Genomic DNA, 16,203 nt, shown 5'->3' with positions numbered 1-16,203 from the left:
TCACATGCAGACAGCTATTGATATAGTGCAACTGTAGGTTTCTGCACAACATAGTCCAGACAATGAACACTTAACTGTTATCTTTAGCTCAGTCTATAGCTAGAAACAGAATTATACCTCAGCTCAGTCTTCAGTTCCCAGAACTCAGCTGGTAACCAAGCCAATGTAATCTCAAAGCTCCCTAAAATAAGTGTTAACACTAAATAAAATGGGCAGAAGCTGAAGGATCAAGAACAAGGTGTTTCCTCCATAAAGCCAGTTTTGCTCAGGTCTGAACTCCTATAATGTTTAATTCAAAGCACTAGTCTTTTGTTGCCAGTAGTTTGTGTTAAGTTTGATGCCAGCTGGCAAAACCCAGCCTGTCACCTCAGTAAAACTACCTTCCCAAACAGCCCAAGCCCACAGCAAAATGTCAGTACGGACAAACGCCAATGGAGAACATATGCCCTCAGCTCCCCTGACGCTGTCCTTTCACAGTATAGCACCTTCCTCAGCAAGCATGCCTGGCACTGGGAAAAGCAGCCAACTCTGCATACATTCCAATAATACAGCAACACTGGCAGCTGTGGGCTGGCAAGTTTTTGGAGTGTTGTGCACACCGATGCAGGAATAGAGGGGGTGTGGTTTGCATTCTAGGATTTAATTAAAATGAATACAATTTTCTAGAGGCTTAAATTCCTCCTCCTCACCTTCTTTTGTACCTAACAAATTAAAAGGGAGGAAATTCTAAGAGGAAGGAGGGAGAAGAAAAATAAAATAGATCCTTGTCACTGAGGAAGACAATGTGCTAGCAAAAATGCAGCCATGGTAACTTAGTAATTACATCGCAGCCTGTTGTATGATAATTAGAACTGACGAGGTCACTTATACCTTGGCTTCTATGGAACAGAGAGGGAAGCATGAACATCAGTTTCAGTACTTTTAGGTGACCACCATTTCATTATTGAATAAACTGATAATTGCTTTAGTCATGAAGGAAAAAAATGCCAAATAAGTTTCAACACTTGTCTTTGAAAAATCCCCTTTTCTAAAAGAAGTTACAAACTAAGCAGACCAGCACAGCACACACAGTAAATCCTACATATTGCAGTATGCAGAGAAACATTTTGGATTTTTTTATTGCTCAAACCTGTGCACATAGCATGTGATCAAAACACTTCTCATTCCCATCTGAGAAATGGAAAAATGGTCAAATTGAATCAGACAGGCTGACTTTGCCAGACTTGACCCAAATGACAGCATGTTTTCAAGCTGCACTGCAAGGCAGCATGCCACAGATAAGAACACTGATATGACCATGACTTACTGCCACAAGGTAAGCAAGTTTTTGAAATTGAAAGCAATTGAGCTATTTGCATGTTTGTATGGTAGCATTCACTTCTGCAGGAGCTTTTTCTGGATCATTGGAAAGGAAGCATTTGAATACCATTCCTTTAGATTTTAATGACACTTTATCTAGTCACATGTACATCAGGTGGAAAACAAACAATAAAAATAGCTTTTTACTCAGAGAAAAAGATACAACCTTAGTAAATCAGACTCTTGCTTAATATACAAACAAACAAATGAAAGATTCTGGTTCTTGGTTTGCAAAAAATCAACAGCTAATATTGCTGCTCAAGGGACAGTATCTCAGTAGACATCTCGAACCTACTGATTAATTAATAGATTCATTAATTAGACAGCTGTAGTGTTAGAAGATAATTTAATTGTTTGGATTAATAACCCTACTAATTAGTCCTAAAGAAAATCATCACCTACCTATGGAGATGAGAAAACACTGACTTCCTAAATGCCCATCTGCATGATTAACGTCACATTTCCAGAACTTGTTAACTAAGTACTGACAGACCTAAAAGACTGTATGTGCCTTAGGAACATCCAGAGCACATCTAAAGGCTGTGGTTTTTCTGGTATATAGCATATATATATATATAGATATAGATATACATACACACTCCCCACTGAAGACAAAAGCTACTAACAATAATTTACCTATTCCTTGATTCTGAAGTATGGCCCTGACATGGCAATCTGAGAAAAACAATTATAAACATTAAGCTTTTGTGGTGCTACATAAAAACTGAGGCAGCCTATGAAGATTACTTAATTTAAAATCATCAAGGTATGCAAGAGACACACAACAGTGAAGAGGAGCCTATGCAAAACCATGACAGGGCTACAGGCTTTGTGAATAATCTTATTTGTCTTATCTCATCAAGATAGACATATCCCTTTCTAGAAAATAAATGCTGAAATTATGAGGTATTTCATACGAGCCACAATAATCTACAATATGTGACAGCCAGCTTAGAGTTCTGTTTAATAATGAGCTAAAGACCTCATTGCAGAATGTTCCTGTCAACAGAGTTGAATCTGACAGTATGTCTATTTGATGTTAAATATGCTAAAAATTCTCATGCTCGTTTTCCTCCTTTGTGTCTAAGCTGCCAAATGTATAATGCAGGTAGTACATCAAGGAGTATTGTTAAAATAAATTAATTAATTTTTGTAAAGCACAAAGGTGCTTCACTGTCATTCACCTCAAAACCCCACAGATAAAATGGGTCATTTTGTATGGATTTCATTTAATTAGCATAAAAAACATGTAGTAGGGATATAGAGAGGAGAAAACATTTTGCAGATCAAACATCCCGCATGATAAAGTTTACAACCAGCTGGAAAATAATTAACTATGAAAAAGTTACACATGAAAGGAGAGGGGATAGGGTAAAGTAGTTAAAATTGCAAAGGAAGCCACAACTTGATGGTTTTTTCCTGTTCTGAGTGCTTGTTTCTAGAGACATAAAATTCTCTTCCTGCATTCATGAATTCTTTAGCTTTTTAGGCCTTTTCATGCTGTAGAGTTTTGGAAAATGAAGTTTATTGGCTAAGTCAAAGACTGAAAGAAACCACACCACATCAAATTATAAAAGCTACTTAGTTACATAAAAATTCATGGAGCTCCTTGCAGAATCTTAATGGGGAAGAGATATCAGGGATGTTTTTAAAATTCTACAGCATCACTTTATGCACAGCTTCCTCTGAGTAAAATAAATCTTTTAATGAATGTGTGTCAGATTATTATAATAAACTACATGACGTTAGGAAAGAAACATATAGCTCAAGTGAAACTATGACTTAAATACATAGTAATCTTGTCTGGCCAGTGCTTATTTTACCTGCAATGTAATGCTTGAATATTACAATCAAAATCAATATTTCTTCTTACAAACACTTACAAATTCTGCAGTTGTATGTTAAATCAGAAGTTTCTTAACAGAATATTGATCAAGGAAGTTTAGCGATTAACTTCCATCCTACCAAGTACCTGCACAATTGTGTGTACCAAAAGCCCAGTGCTTCCAAAACACTACAACTCACCCAAAATGCAATCCACAGAGCAAGAACTGAGTAGAGAGTGGGAGAAGCACATAGAAAAACCTTCAGAGACTGCTTGGGTAAGGATGCAGTAGAAAGATGTTGTGGTTGACCATGTACCATGCCTGCACACCAGGTACTCCTGGGCCGAGGTAAGGACAGGGAGAGGTCACTCATCAGTTACTGCCATAGGCAAAACAGACCTGCCTTGGGGTAATTAGTTTAGTTTATTACCAATCAAATCCGAGAAGGACAGTGAGAAATAAAACCCAATTGTGAAAACCCCTTTCCCCACACCTCTTTTCTTCCCAAGGTTAACTTCATTCCTATTTCTCCACCTCCTTCCCATGAGCAGTGCAGTGGGACAGTGGTCAGTTCATCACACTCTGTCACTCCTTCCTCCTCACAGGGAGGATTCCTCACACTTTCCTTGCTCCAGTGTGAGGTCACTCCCACAGAAAACAGTCCCCCATGAACCTCTCCCATGTGAGTCCTTCCCACTGGCTGCAGCTCTTCACAAACTGCTCCTGTTTGGGCCCTTTCCATGGGGTGCAGTCCTTCAGGAACAGAAAGCTCTAGTGCTGGACCCCACAGAGTTACAAATCCTGCCAGAAAACCAGCTTAAGTCTGGGTTCCACTCTCCACATGTTCATAGGTCCTGCCAGGAGCCTGCTCTAGTGCAGACTTTCTACACTGTCACAGCCTCCTTCAGGCATCCCCCTGCTTTCCACCATCACATCTCCCCAGAAGACATACTAATAATCAAATTATAGGCTAGAACACACTAGAACATTTCTGGTCCCTTGTTGAATTGTAGCTGCAAAATTGGTCTCTACAATGACACAGTCAGGGCAAAAAATACAGAAGGGGGAGGGAAAAAGAAAGTAAATAATGACACAGTCTAAGATAAAGACATCCATCCACTATTCTGCCAACCAATACATTTTCCCAACAGAATTATTTCTTTTATGCAATTATTACTACTTGATACAGGATAAAGACACAGGTAGCAGAATAGAGACCCACAATACTGAGAACTCCCCCATTAAAATTGCCTATTTCATCTAGAAACTTTCACAATTCAAAGCCCAGCTACAACTAAGTGAAGAAGCCCTCTGAATAACCTGGCAAGAAGATAAATGATCAAACAATGAGATGGATCATGTACTGAAATGAAGGGAAAAACAACCTACTTCAGGATCCATTTATACCATGCTTATAAAAAGAGCAAATGATTTTTTTTACCTGACAGAAACAGAACAAATGTGAATTTTAAGAAACAAGTAGAAAACACACCAAAATATGTTCAGAGGAATATTGTGTGTGGGAAACCACTTTCCTGCCTTCTCTAAGTATACCAAAAGTTAACAAAATCACTCTAGTAAAAAAAAAATGAACATTAAAGCTTATGGTAGAAAAATTTTTCAAGTAGATTTATTTCAGGGATAAAATCCACAAATTCCTATTATGTGGTGTTAGGGAAAGACAGATATCTATTTAGATTGTAGTGACTGCAGTCAATAAGTGTATTTCATCACTGCTGCTGCGAAAACAGACAGCATAGAAAACATGAATGATTTATTATTTGCATTACATTAATAACTGAAGTGTCTGAAAGAAGATGAACCAAGTGGGATCAACTGGTTAAAAATAAATCATCGGCATTGCTTTTCTAGAAATAACCTTTTTCCATAACTTATCAAGTGACTTTCTCATATTACTTTTTCTTCTGCATTGGGCACCCTTTCCTCTTGATGCCTATTTAAGAAAGTATCACACATAGTCAATGATTCCGTTTACCTGAGAAACATGAAAAGTTCCCTAACATAAGAGTTACCAAAACATACATTTAAATTGCAAACATCAACTAAAAGTAGACTATTTTCTGAGTATGGAGAAGACTTACTGAACAGAAAAGTAGCTTAAAGAAAAATATATTGAACCAAACTACTAAAATTAAGCAAAGAGCACAGGAATGCTCTTGATGGCTCAAGGAGCACCTCTAAGGTTTCCCTTTGTCCTTCTGTCTTTTCTTGGCATTTTGACATTCTAGAAAATAAATTACTCAAACTATGTAATTATTTAGGGTGGTATAGATAAGACAATTAAGAGTCTTTTTTCACTCATTGTATTATTAGGAGAGAAGACAATTTCTAGCTATGTTGAAGCGTAACTGCATTCAGCCTTTAGTAACTGGTCACCATCAGCAGATGGCAGGCAACCTGTCAGTCAGTAGATTAAAGTAATGCCAGAGGCCCTTGCTGCTATTGCAAAAGATTTCTGTAATGATCTTAAAAATATACAGAAAATATTGTTACTGCTACAGTTCCAGCTATGGAATACCTCTTGCAGCTGAACTAATCATTATTAAAACACCCTTTACTTAAACTGTTTGTATCATCAAGCTATATTGAGAGTAGCAAAGTGCAATAAAGCTCAATCCACCAATCCAACAAACAAGTATTTGCTTGAGAGGCTAATTTTTATGGTAGACAATGCAGAAAAAGGAAAGGAAGTTAACACAGGGGAAACCAATAGTCATAAAATTAAAAAATTAAGACACAAACCCATATGGAAACACAAAATCGAAGACTGGAACGGGAAGAGAAATCTGGGACAATGGGATTTTATACCTGTGCTTGACCATAACAGAAGTCTCATGAGACCAGTATATTTGAATGTGATTCTCAATTCTTTGTTTAGATAGTAGCAGTGGAAAGAACAGAGTTGGGGGGGTGGGGAGGTTTGATTGTTGTTGGGGTTTTTTTCTTGTTTTGTTTTTAATATGCATGTCAGCCAAATAATTTAGAGTATCAAAATATAAATGTTGAAGTCAGCTTGCCTTTCTGTCAAGAACACACAGAGAATATGAGCATGTTGCCAACTTCTACAACACTGTCAAAAGTATCAACAGCACTTTTCTCCCTCAAGGCATATGGTTCAGTAACAACCCAACGAGCTTCCATTTTTTAATAATGCATTATTTGTGCTTAAAAAGCACAAAAGCAAAAATAACAGACAGAAGTTAACTGATGATAATACAGTGACAACACAGCTGTGGTGGTCTGGAAGAGCTCACCACATCCAGCAACATCGAGATTTATTGCAGAATGAGGGTGATGAGTGCAGTCAGAGTTTTGTGCAGGCCCCTGCAGCAAATACCCTCCATTACCCAGAAGTGGGCTAAATTATGCCCACTGCTGGACCAGCACTCCTGTTCCTGAGAATGCAACTGAGATTTTTCTGGGATGAACTTGTAAGGATTTCACAATATCATTTTTCACAACAATTAAGAGCCATCTTAATGGCTTAAGACACCCCTACAGATGGGATGTTTTTTTTCCCTTCCTTTCTATTAAAGGAACACGTTTGTACACATGAGCTTGAAAAAGTCCCTGGCTTCCAAAGAGAGCAGAGAGAATAGAGCTGGAACACCATCAAGATGTCCTCAGGACAGCATCCTTTCTCCCTCATTCACCCCAGCCTCTTCATGGCATGAATTCTCTGATGGTCCTCTGGGCAATAAGTCTGGCCCTGCTAAAAAGTAATACATATTTCCCTCTTTTCACTTCTTTATCTGAAGTGCCGCATGATTTTTGATAAATGCAGTTTTGGAAAGAATGCCACTGCTCTGCAACAGATTCTTATCTCAAAAGTCCCATATCTTTCCATGGGATCTTCTGTCAAAATGCTTCAATGAAAATAAGAAAAACTAGACCATAACAAATACATTTACACCTCCACAGTGAACAGAGTTTATTTAATGTGCACATCAAGTATAACCACTTTCACCACCTGCTTTATATTCATATCACAAATCATAAAAATGTTTAAAACTATGATAAAAAGGAAAAATTATTATTTTTTTAATGCTTTAATTTCTCATTTTCAAGGTGCATTGGCACTTATGTGTAAAAGCAGCTTTTTTCATGGCTCCGCAGTGTGGAATGGAGTATCTTATACTGGAATTGTAAATCAAATCACAAAAATAGATATACATTAGTGTATTATAGATACAATTTGTTTTGGATAAATCTCCACCACATAAGAGACTATCTTTGTATATTTTCACTGTGAATTATTTAAAAAGACGAAAGCAAGCTAAAAACCCCAAAAAAAACCTGCTACCACAACAGGCTGAATTTCAGGAATTAAGCAGATATTCAAATAAGACTCCCAAATATACAATATTTAATTCTTGATTTTTAATTGTCTCAAGTTACATGACTTTCGATAAATGTCAACAAAGAAAACGTATTGAAGAGAAAAGGTATTGCAATTAAAAAATATCTGAAGAAACTATTGCCTTTAAATTTAATTTCTCTGGATTTATTTCTATTTAGCTGTAGGCACTATTAAAGCCCCTGGAGTTCTGTACTTCTTACATGAGTTTCAGTATCTATATCACATGCACATCAGCTTGGTTACTGCTGCAAGTAATAGGATTTATGGTACCCATGGAAAATAGCAACAAACAACTCCAAAACCCTTGAATCAGCAAAGCTATTTTTTTCCAGAAGCTACTAAATGATCAAAAAGTAATAGAAGGTATTTTTCTGAGTATAATTCCAGCCATCAACATTTTCACAAATAGGAATTTGTCAGAACATTTATTTTCATTCAGCTACCAGATAACATATGGATCTTTCACAATACTTGCACCAAAACATTATATTTGTCCAATGTTGTGACACAGTATATTCATATAACAGATTAGCATGCCTTGTCACCATAGAATACTTTGTCAGAATATTGCTGAATATTCCATTTCTTTGTTGGACATCACACTGTTTTGGCAATAGTAGCCCAGGTTGGTCCCAGGTTCTGCTCCACTTCTCTCATTAGAGCTCTCCAGTATTTTCTAAACTCTTGTATGTGCTGTTGTTCACACTGCTTTCTACTACCCACAGATGACTCTCAAATCGCACATGCAGATAAACCTAGACCAAAAGAAACTCAACACTTCATACATTCTTACAGCTGTATGTTTCTGGGCTTTTTTTTCCTCTGTTTTTTTCTTTTTTTTTTTTCCTCCCCTTCATTTTGTGCTTCTTATGTTTTTGAAAAGCATGAGGCAAAAACTATTTTGTCAGGAATTCTTAAATCCTCTTAAAATTTTAATCTCTTTCCTCCTCTTGCCCTGGCATTTCTTTTCCCCTAAAGCAGGATGATGGCAGTATTTCATACTGGAGCATGCAACAGGGAAAAGAATGGATTTACAGGAAACCATTCTATTTCAATACTACAGATTCCCATTATATAATTTATTTTTAGGAGCAGTAACTCAGTTTAAAATAGTAGATACACATTCTATCTCAGGTAGAAGACAAGATGCAAATTTTAGTTCTGAAATACTGAAAAGCCGAGGGTACTATTTATCCCTCTGAGCCAATTTATGAGGTCATGGCAAAGTAGGTCCTAACCAGGAAGGATGACTGAAATCAAAGCCATGTGCCACTGTGCTAAATGCTGCCAACAGTGGCTGTGAAAGTGTTCCTCCACCAGTCTTAGGATTTCTGTGTAAACAACCAAAGCATGTGCCCTCTCTCAGCTGAGCTGGCTCAAACATCTGACTGACAGCTTGCTGCCTTTAATGAACTGGAAAAAAGTGTCTTCTGCCTCTGCAGATTTGGGCAAGTTCCACTCTGAGAAATCATGAGCTGCTTTTTGCCTACTCCATCATCCCACTTCTTTCAACACTCAACTTTGAATAATTAAAAAGACAAAGACTTGTTTTACATTTTAAAAGGTTTTCCTGCCTCTTTTCTCCCCTGTTGCTTTGTGTCATTCAGACAGAAGATGCAGATATTTGGAAGCTACTAGGCCCCCAGCTTTTATTCCCAAATGAAATGGGGTCCTGCTTTTTCTTCTTAATACGTGTTTGTATTCATTAACAAAATGACGTTTTCCCACAAAACTGCATCTACAGAATGTAGTAGATCACATCCACAGCACTAACACCTTACAAAGAATTGCGCTGACTCAGGACTGCTGGAGCCAATATCCACATTCAGTGTAAAAGACATTATGGAATAAAGATAACTGAGCTGCCCATCACCTAATTTTAACTCCAAGATCTGGGGTTTTTTTCTTGTTATGGTTATTACAACTAAGAAAGGCATTTTGATTTTAAAAAGAAAGACAGGAGGGTAATAGGAAAGCTGTTTCCTGAGCAAAGTACTGCTAGACAGGATGTGGAGGTTGCTGCAATTCTTCCTTGCTGTGAAATTAAATTTGTCTCAATGTAGAGCTGATTAACCACTGAAACAGGTACCACTTAAGTGTGCAGCAAGAGTCTTAAGTTCATATCCCATTCTGCCTTACATAAAGTTGTTTTTAATTTTTCTTCTTTATCCTGCTTCCACTTTAGCAGTTTTCTCCAGTCCAGAAAACATTTCCAGATTAGTCTGCCTCATTTCCTCCTGGCAGCTTCTCCAAGAAGCACATCTCTGCAGTGGCTTGAGCAAGGCTTTTCCTCCCAGGGCAGAAGAGGCTCCTTCTGACACTCCACTTGAAGATGGAGCACTTTACACAGAAGCTTGCAACATGCCCCTGAAATTCTTACAGATCATTTCATAGCTGCTAAATGAGAAGAAATTCTGTTTGTGATGCACGTTTCTCAATCTGTGTCCTGACACTAGAAAAATAAATGAAAACCTTTTGCTCTTAACAGCTGCAACCTCAAAAATCTACGAGTGACTGAGCTCAGTGGACCTCAGGCCACACAATTCTAGATTTCCCCCTTTCAGTAGCTTTCTTTCTTCTGGTGCATGAAGCATCCATTCCCTCCAGAAGCCCCCTGCGACATCTGTTGAAACATCTGCTTCATTTTCTATTCTGTATAATATCCATAAGAAAACACTCAAAAAACCCACAACCCACAAAAAAACCAACTTGTTTTTACACTGAAAACAAAATAAAAGCACACACGATTTGGAGAACTTTTAACAACTTGTTCTCATCTTGAGTAACATGGTAACAAGTTTTACAGGGAGAGAAGAGTACACTTGAACACCAGTATTCCCAGTGTATCCTATGACATTTACTTTTCTCTACCAGTTCCAAAGAAAACATGTACATATACGCTGTGCAACAGAAAGTGGAAAAAACCATATCTCATAATGAATCCACATTTGCAACACTGCCAAAATAAACATAATCAAAGGTAACCTAACACTCCTTCTTTCATCATAACCCAGCTTTCTTCCCTCATGTGTCCTTATTTCTTTAGCATACAAGGATAAGAATCCAAAGCTTTTTCAGCCAAGGTCTTCAGCTTTCTGTGCTCTGCTTCATCCCTAAAAATAAAGTCAATCCAATCAGTACACCTATTACACACTTATAAATCACTTCAAAAGTGATTTGTCTTCATGATATTTTAGAAGTAATGCAGTATTGAGAAATCATATGTACTGTTTTAATCCATGAGTCATAAGCAAATTTTCACAACTAAAGGTCCATTGTTCTTTTAAAAATATATTTTGTAAGAATTAATTTAGTGCTTAGCAAAGACATTGTGTTTGCAGTTCTAAAACAACTATGACCCTATCTACAAATTCTGATGGAGATAAAAATTGAACTTGCAAGCCAGAGGTTAAAATACTTTGTCATATTGCTGAAAATCCCTTGCCTCACCTGTGCATGTGAAGGGATAAGGGAAACAATATAACATGGCATAAGAAGATTAAATGCAGAAACAGCTTCTCAGTAAAACAAAATGTTTTAAACATGAAAATATTAGAAACTACTCTTAAAAAAATTGATCAAATGAAGTTTAGCACTGAAGAAAACAATGTCACCTACACGTTCTTCAAAGAGAAGAGTGTAATTCTCCAAATTACACTCTTACCTTTCTAGATCTGACAAACTACTAAAGTGAGCACAATCCACTAAAACCCCATATACACTGCACTTACATTACCTGAACACAGCTTCTTTTAGGACCATCACACCAGGAGTCATGCTCCAAAGGCTCTAACTATCTGAGGAATTGCCATTCAAACCAATAAAGATTTCTAGGCACTGAACAGAACAACTTTGGTATAGATGTACTGCCAGGCTTCCCAAAGCACAGCCTGCAGCACAAGCCTGAAGCTCCTCGGACGCGAGTCCACACAGATCCAGAAAATCTATACCTTTGCACTACCTCATCTAGGTCATGTTACTTCTCCAGACAGCATTTCAAATCCTGCCATAACATTTTTGTGAGGAACATATGATTCGAAGCAAGTGGTGCAAGGTAGATTCAATGCTGGTCAGTATTGTGCTTATATAAAAAACTGTAACTAACAAGAAAAGATTGTCTGCTGTAAAAACTCAGCCCATTAAAAATAGCCCAAAGTGCTTCTAGAATTTAAAAACTTAAGACACTCCTCTCCTGACATGCTTTCTACTTATTTTGAAAATAGGATATTTTGGGACAGCCTCAGGAAAAGCAAGTTACAGTCAGCATAAGAAAATTAGTCATAAGCACGTAACTACACACTATTATGGCCTTGTAAGTGTACACACATGCTTTTTCCCCTCACCAAAATTCCCAATGAGATTCACTTGCAAGTGCCAGCTTTCACCTACAAAACAGTATTTCCTACTATAGCATACAGATTTTCAACTGAGAAGAAAACAGAGCAAGAATCAATTTTGGTATTTTTCAAGTTCTGCTAGACAAATTTTGAAGAATAAAACTGGATGAGCCATAAATTTTTTCTACCATATCTACCCTTATATACAGTTTCTTCTGTATATACCCTTAAATAAATGCAGATGTTAACACTAAGAGTATCATGGGATTATTATACTAAATCATTTACCACAGCTTTTCATTTTCTAAATCAACACTTGACTAAATTAACTTAAATAACCTGGGGATTTTTTTCTTCTTCAAGAAAAATTCAGAACTATTACACAACATAATGTGCAAAGCATCATAATATCATATATTACAAATAGGTTTTTCACCCCAAGGGTGGTTGGGCACTGGAAGAGGCTCCCCAAGGTAAGTGGTCACAGCACCAGCCTGACAGAGTTCAAGAAGCATTTGGACAATACTCTCAGGGTGTGACTCTCGGGGATGGTGTCATGCAGGGCCAGGAATCAGACTTGATGAGCCTTGTGGGTCCCATTCAGTTTAGGATATTCCATGATAATACACAAAATATTAATTATACTGGAAGCCTTCCTAGTAATTACTGTAAATAAATCTTTAAACCAACTTAGCATTTCTTTAGATTTCTGAAGTCTTTAACTAATTTATTTTGACAAGCGGTAGATTGAAGATGAGCATTTTGAAATACTGTGAGAAATAAAAGAACACAGGCTTGTGTAAAGAGCTGTATTTCAGAATGCTTTATACAGTAAAGGGCTGTCAAATGCACAGTTACTCTCTTTAAATATAATCTATTTAATAGTTACATTAGTTTGATGCATTTGATTTTTTTGCAATCATTTACTTAATATTCCTGTACAGCTCTCAAGGGTCTCTGTTCTTGGCTATTTGTACACAGCCCAAAAGAATTTTAAATTAAACTTCTGTTTTAAACATATAATTTTGATGTAAATGCATCTAGGTATGTTATATTTATTTAGTGCTGCAGACTGACGTGACATTCCATTTGCTTCCCTTTTTTATTGTATAAAAGGCCCTTTTTACCAAAGTTGCCTTGATTTTAATGAAGTGTGCAGTTCCAAAAGCAGTAAAATACAGGGTTTGCATAGAATCCAAGTCACTGTACAACTAGATTTTTTCATATGACATATTTTTTATGTGCACACAAGGGAGAAGCTTGAAGTAGAAAAGACTTTCTTATTTTTATCAGTTTAAGTAGACAACATTCAGCCTCTGCATTTAATATCATTCAGAATGACATTGTGGGCAACCACAGTTGTCATGTTCATATTCTGCTTTTTAAGATGGAATTAAATTCAACCACACAATGGTGTGATTTTCTATTAAATCTGCTTATTTTTAAACTTAAAGAACTGCAATAAGTTTAATCAGAAGGTTACAGTGTTAAGAGACACCCACAAGAGTGTTTCTCAATACATTTGAAATATTGCAGCTCAGTGGAAACATTGAGCAAAATGGGTGTACCCACTGAAGCAGACACAACTCGGTATCAAAACTTATGGACCTAAATAAAATCTCCAGATAGCAAATAAGAAATGACCTCTGGATGAAATGAGAGAAAAGATACAATTAATGACATAATAAGTAGAGGAGCTAAAAAGGCAAGGTGAAATGATGGAAGAGAAAAGAACATGGTATCTATATAAATTGATCAATGAGACACAGGTACAATCTACAGTAACACAAGACAATCCAATTTAACTCTTCTTAATATACACCAGGAGCCTGAGAAAAGATCTAACTATATAAATTCTGCTCCACAATTGGTTTAGAAGAGCTGCTGTCTTTCTTGATAAACGTTGGATGTTAGGATGGTTAAACCTCCAACACACAGAAGTTTTCCTTCAGTGAAAGCACAAATATCTTCAGGAAGGAGAAACACTACAGATCCTTTTTTCTTTTGTTTCCAACTGTGTTTTTAAGTCCAGCATCATGCACTTTTTTTCATTTTATTTTTTCCTACATTTGTAGGTTACTCAGTTTTTTCCCCTACACTTCGTAAGGGAGATTAGAAAACAGAGGATGGTGCAAATGGCAAAGCAAAGCAGCATCTGCAGCTCCTCTGCAGAGCTGTGGCCAAGGGCAGCCTGTGCTGGCAGAGTCCCTCCCACCTAGTGCCCACAGGTCTGGGTGCTCTCTGGTTGAGTTAATCTCAAAACTGGATAATCTACCCTGGGTTAATCAAAAATAGACCTTAGCAAATCAAGACATACAAATACAATTTTATTTTATACAAAACCCAGGCAGAAAGACGCAAGGATTTGGGGGGCGGGGGCAGGTAGGGGAGGAGAAAGAACAGGACAGCTTTCAAGAACAGTCAATATTCAGTGTTTGAACTTTTCTTTCAGCAAACTAACATCTGAATAAAAGTAGTATTTTCTTCTCCGGAAAACCAAGACCCAGATTCTCAACACCCCCTGTGATAGTTGTTTAATGAGTGTCATCTCTTACCTAATATTGACAGATAGCAAGATAGCATTACACTGCAAAACCAAAATGTTTTCGCCACCATGGAAGTTTGTTTGGTTTTGATTGTTTTTTTTTTCTTTAAAACTACAGAAAATAATGCAGTTATTTGATTTTAATATAACTTCATGTGTGTAGTCCAGTTCAGAAACAAAAGGAGCACAGCTCCATAAAGTCAGTATTAAGACATTGATACTTTTTTCTCTAATGTTCGTGCTGGTTAAACACACACCTTTAATTACAGAAATGCACATTGCTCCCAAGCAAGGCTGAAAAATGGTTGATATTCATGTCTACAATTTGTTCAAGGCTTCTCCTTTATAATGAACCTTCTTATAGGAAGCAGACTACATTAGACATATAACAGCATGCTATTTAACTGCTTTTTGAGTTGTACGAGACTAGATCTTGAATTATCCCAGTGACATAAAATTGTGTAAACTAGTGCATTCTGAAAAACATTCTTCTTTGAAATATTAGAAAATTCTATTAAGTAACACGACTTGTAAATCTCCTAACAATTACAAAGATAACTACTAGTTCCGGGAGACTTAAACATTATAAGATCTCTACTTTATGCTCACAATTCATGAAACAAATTCTGTTCAACTAATATGACCAAATGATTAGAAATTGTCATTTATAGAAGTAGTTTTCGAAACTGAATTATAAATTTAATTGAAAAACTTGAATTTCATCTAGGCAGTAAATGACACACTGTATCATTACTACAGAACAAGCAAGATGAACCAAGATTTAAAATAAGAGTGTCCAATATAGTAAAAGGATTTTCAGGAGGGGTGCAGAAAAGTGTGGAGATGTAAACTCAAGATTTCTAGCTTAAAAATCAGTCACATTCTTACCACATGCATTTCAATAATACTAACTAGATAAACACAGGCAAAACTCCCTGTGCCCAGTTTCAGATCATTTTGATTAAAGTCTCATCTCAGTAACTAACATACACTCTACAAATTGTCAGGGAATGCTGCAACTTGTTTCTGCAGCGGGATTTTTTTTCACCTGATCTGTTCTGTACACTGTATGGTAATGAGAAAGAATGTGGCATGAGATAAATGATTTCTAAGTTACTTTAATTTTCTAGTTCAACAACAAGCAATTTGACTAGATAGCAAAATAAGTTCATATGTTCTTCATCACATGTTAAAGTTTACTGAACATGAGAGCTGTTTTCTCCACTGATTTAACATACTCCCCATGGAGAATACTTCATTATTTTGATTATTCCAAAATTCTTATTTCTGGAACTTTCAGATGCAGCTCTGCAAGCTCTTCTCCCCTCAATCTCTACCCTTTCACTTGGAAGGCTGAAAAGCAGTTTGCCTTCCATTTTCCCAGAGGATAGATTCTTCTGATATTCTTACTTAAAATATTTAGACCTATTTTTTTTTGTGAGGTTTTTTAGTGTTATATTTTGGTATTTTCTGGTTTTTGACCTACTGAGTCTTCTGGAACCACACTGAGAGTGAAGGAACCACAAATGCATATATGTTTTGCTAGAATATAGTTTGGAGCTATGGAAATAAAAGCCTGGAAATGCATCATTTCACAATGACTTTTTAAACAAAACTGGAACTACATAGAACCCTGTCAAAGTAGGTAAAATTGCACCATGTTGAATAAAATAAAATAATAAACCACTACCAAGGCAAGGGCTTGCAAAACAGGATATCTGGCTAATCTCCTCCTTCCTAATTACAAGCATTAAG

At 36.7% G+C, this 16,203-nt stretch overlaps 1 protein-coding gene across 6 annotated transcripts in view; it reads right to left on the bottom strand.

The window, feature by feature from the left end:
• Nucleotides 1-8,360: 8,360 nt before the first annotated feature.
• SAMD5 (sterile alpha motif domain containing 5) overlaps nt 8,361-16,203 on the bottom strand; it is a 43,553-nt gene continuing 35,710 nt past the window's right edge. For 3 of the 6 annotated variants that reach the window (XR_010358834.1, XR_010358833.1, XM_064413674.1), the window contains one exon: nt 8,361-10,679. Coding sequence is in view for 1 of the 6 variants with exons in the window: in XM_064413674.1 (XP_064269744.1) it covers nt 10,674-10,679 (6 nt within the window). In the remaining 5 variants the exon portion in view is untranslated. The remainder of the gene's footprint in view (nt 10,680-16,203) is intronic. The other 3 variants (XR_010358830.1, XR_010358832.1, XR_010358835.1) reach the window with 2 other exon arrangements.

Source organism: Passer domesticus, chromosome 3 (assembly GCF_036417665.1).
Source record: "Passer domesticus isolate bPasDom1 chromosome 3, bPasDom1.hap1, whole genome shotgun sequence".
Classification (NCBI taxonomy): Eukaryota; Metazoa; Chordata; class Aves; order Passeriformes; family Passeridae; genus Passer; species Passer domesticus.
The sequence above is the reverse complement of the archived record's forward strand: the minus strand, read 5'-3'. Positions and strand labels throughout refer to the sequence as shown.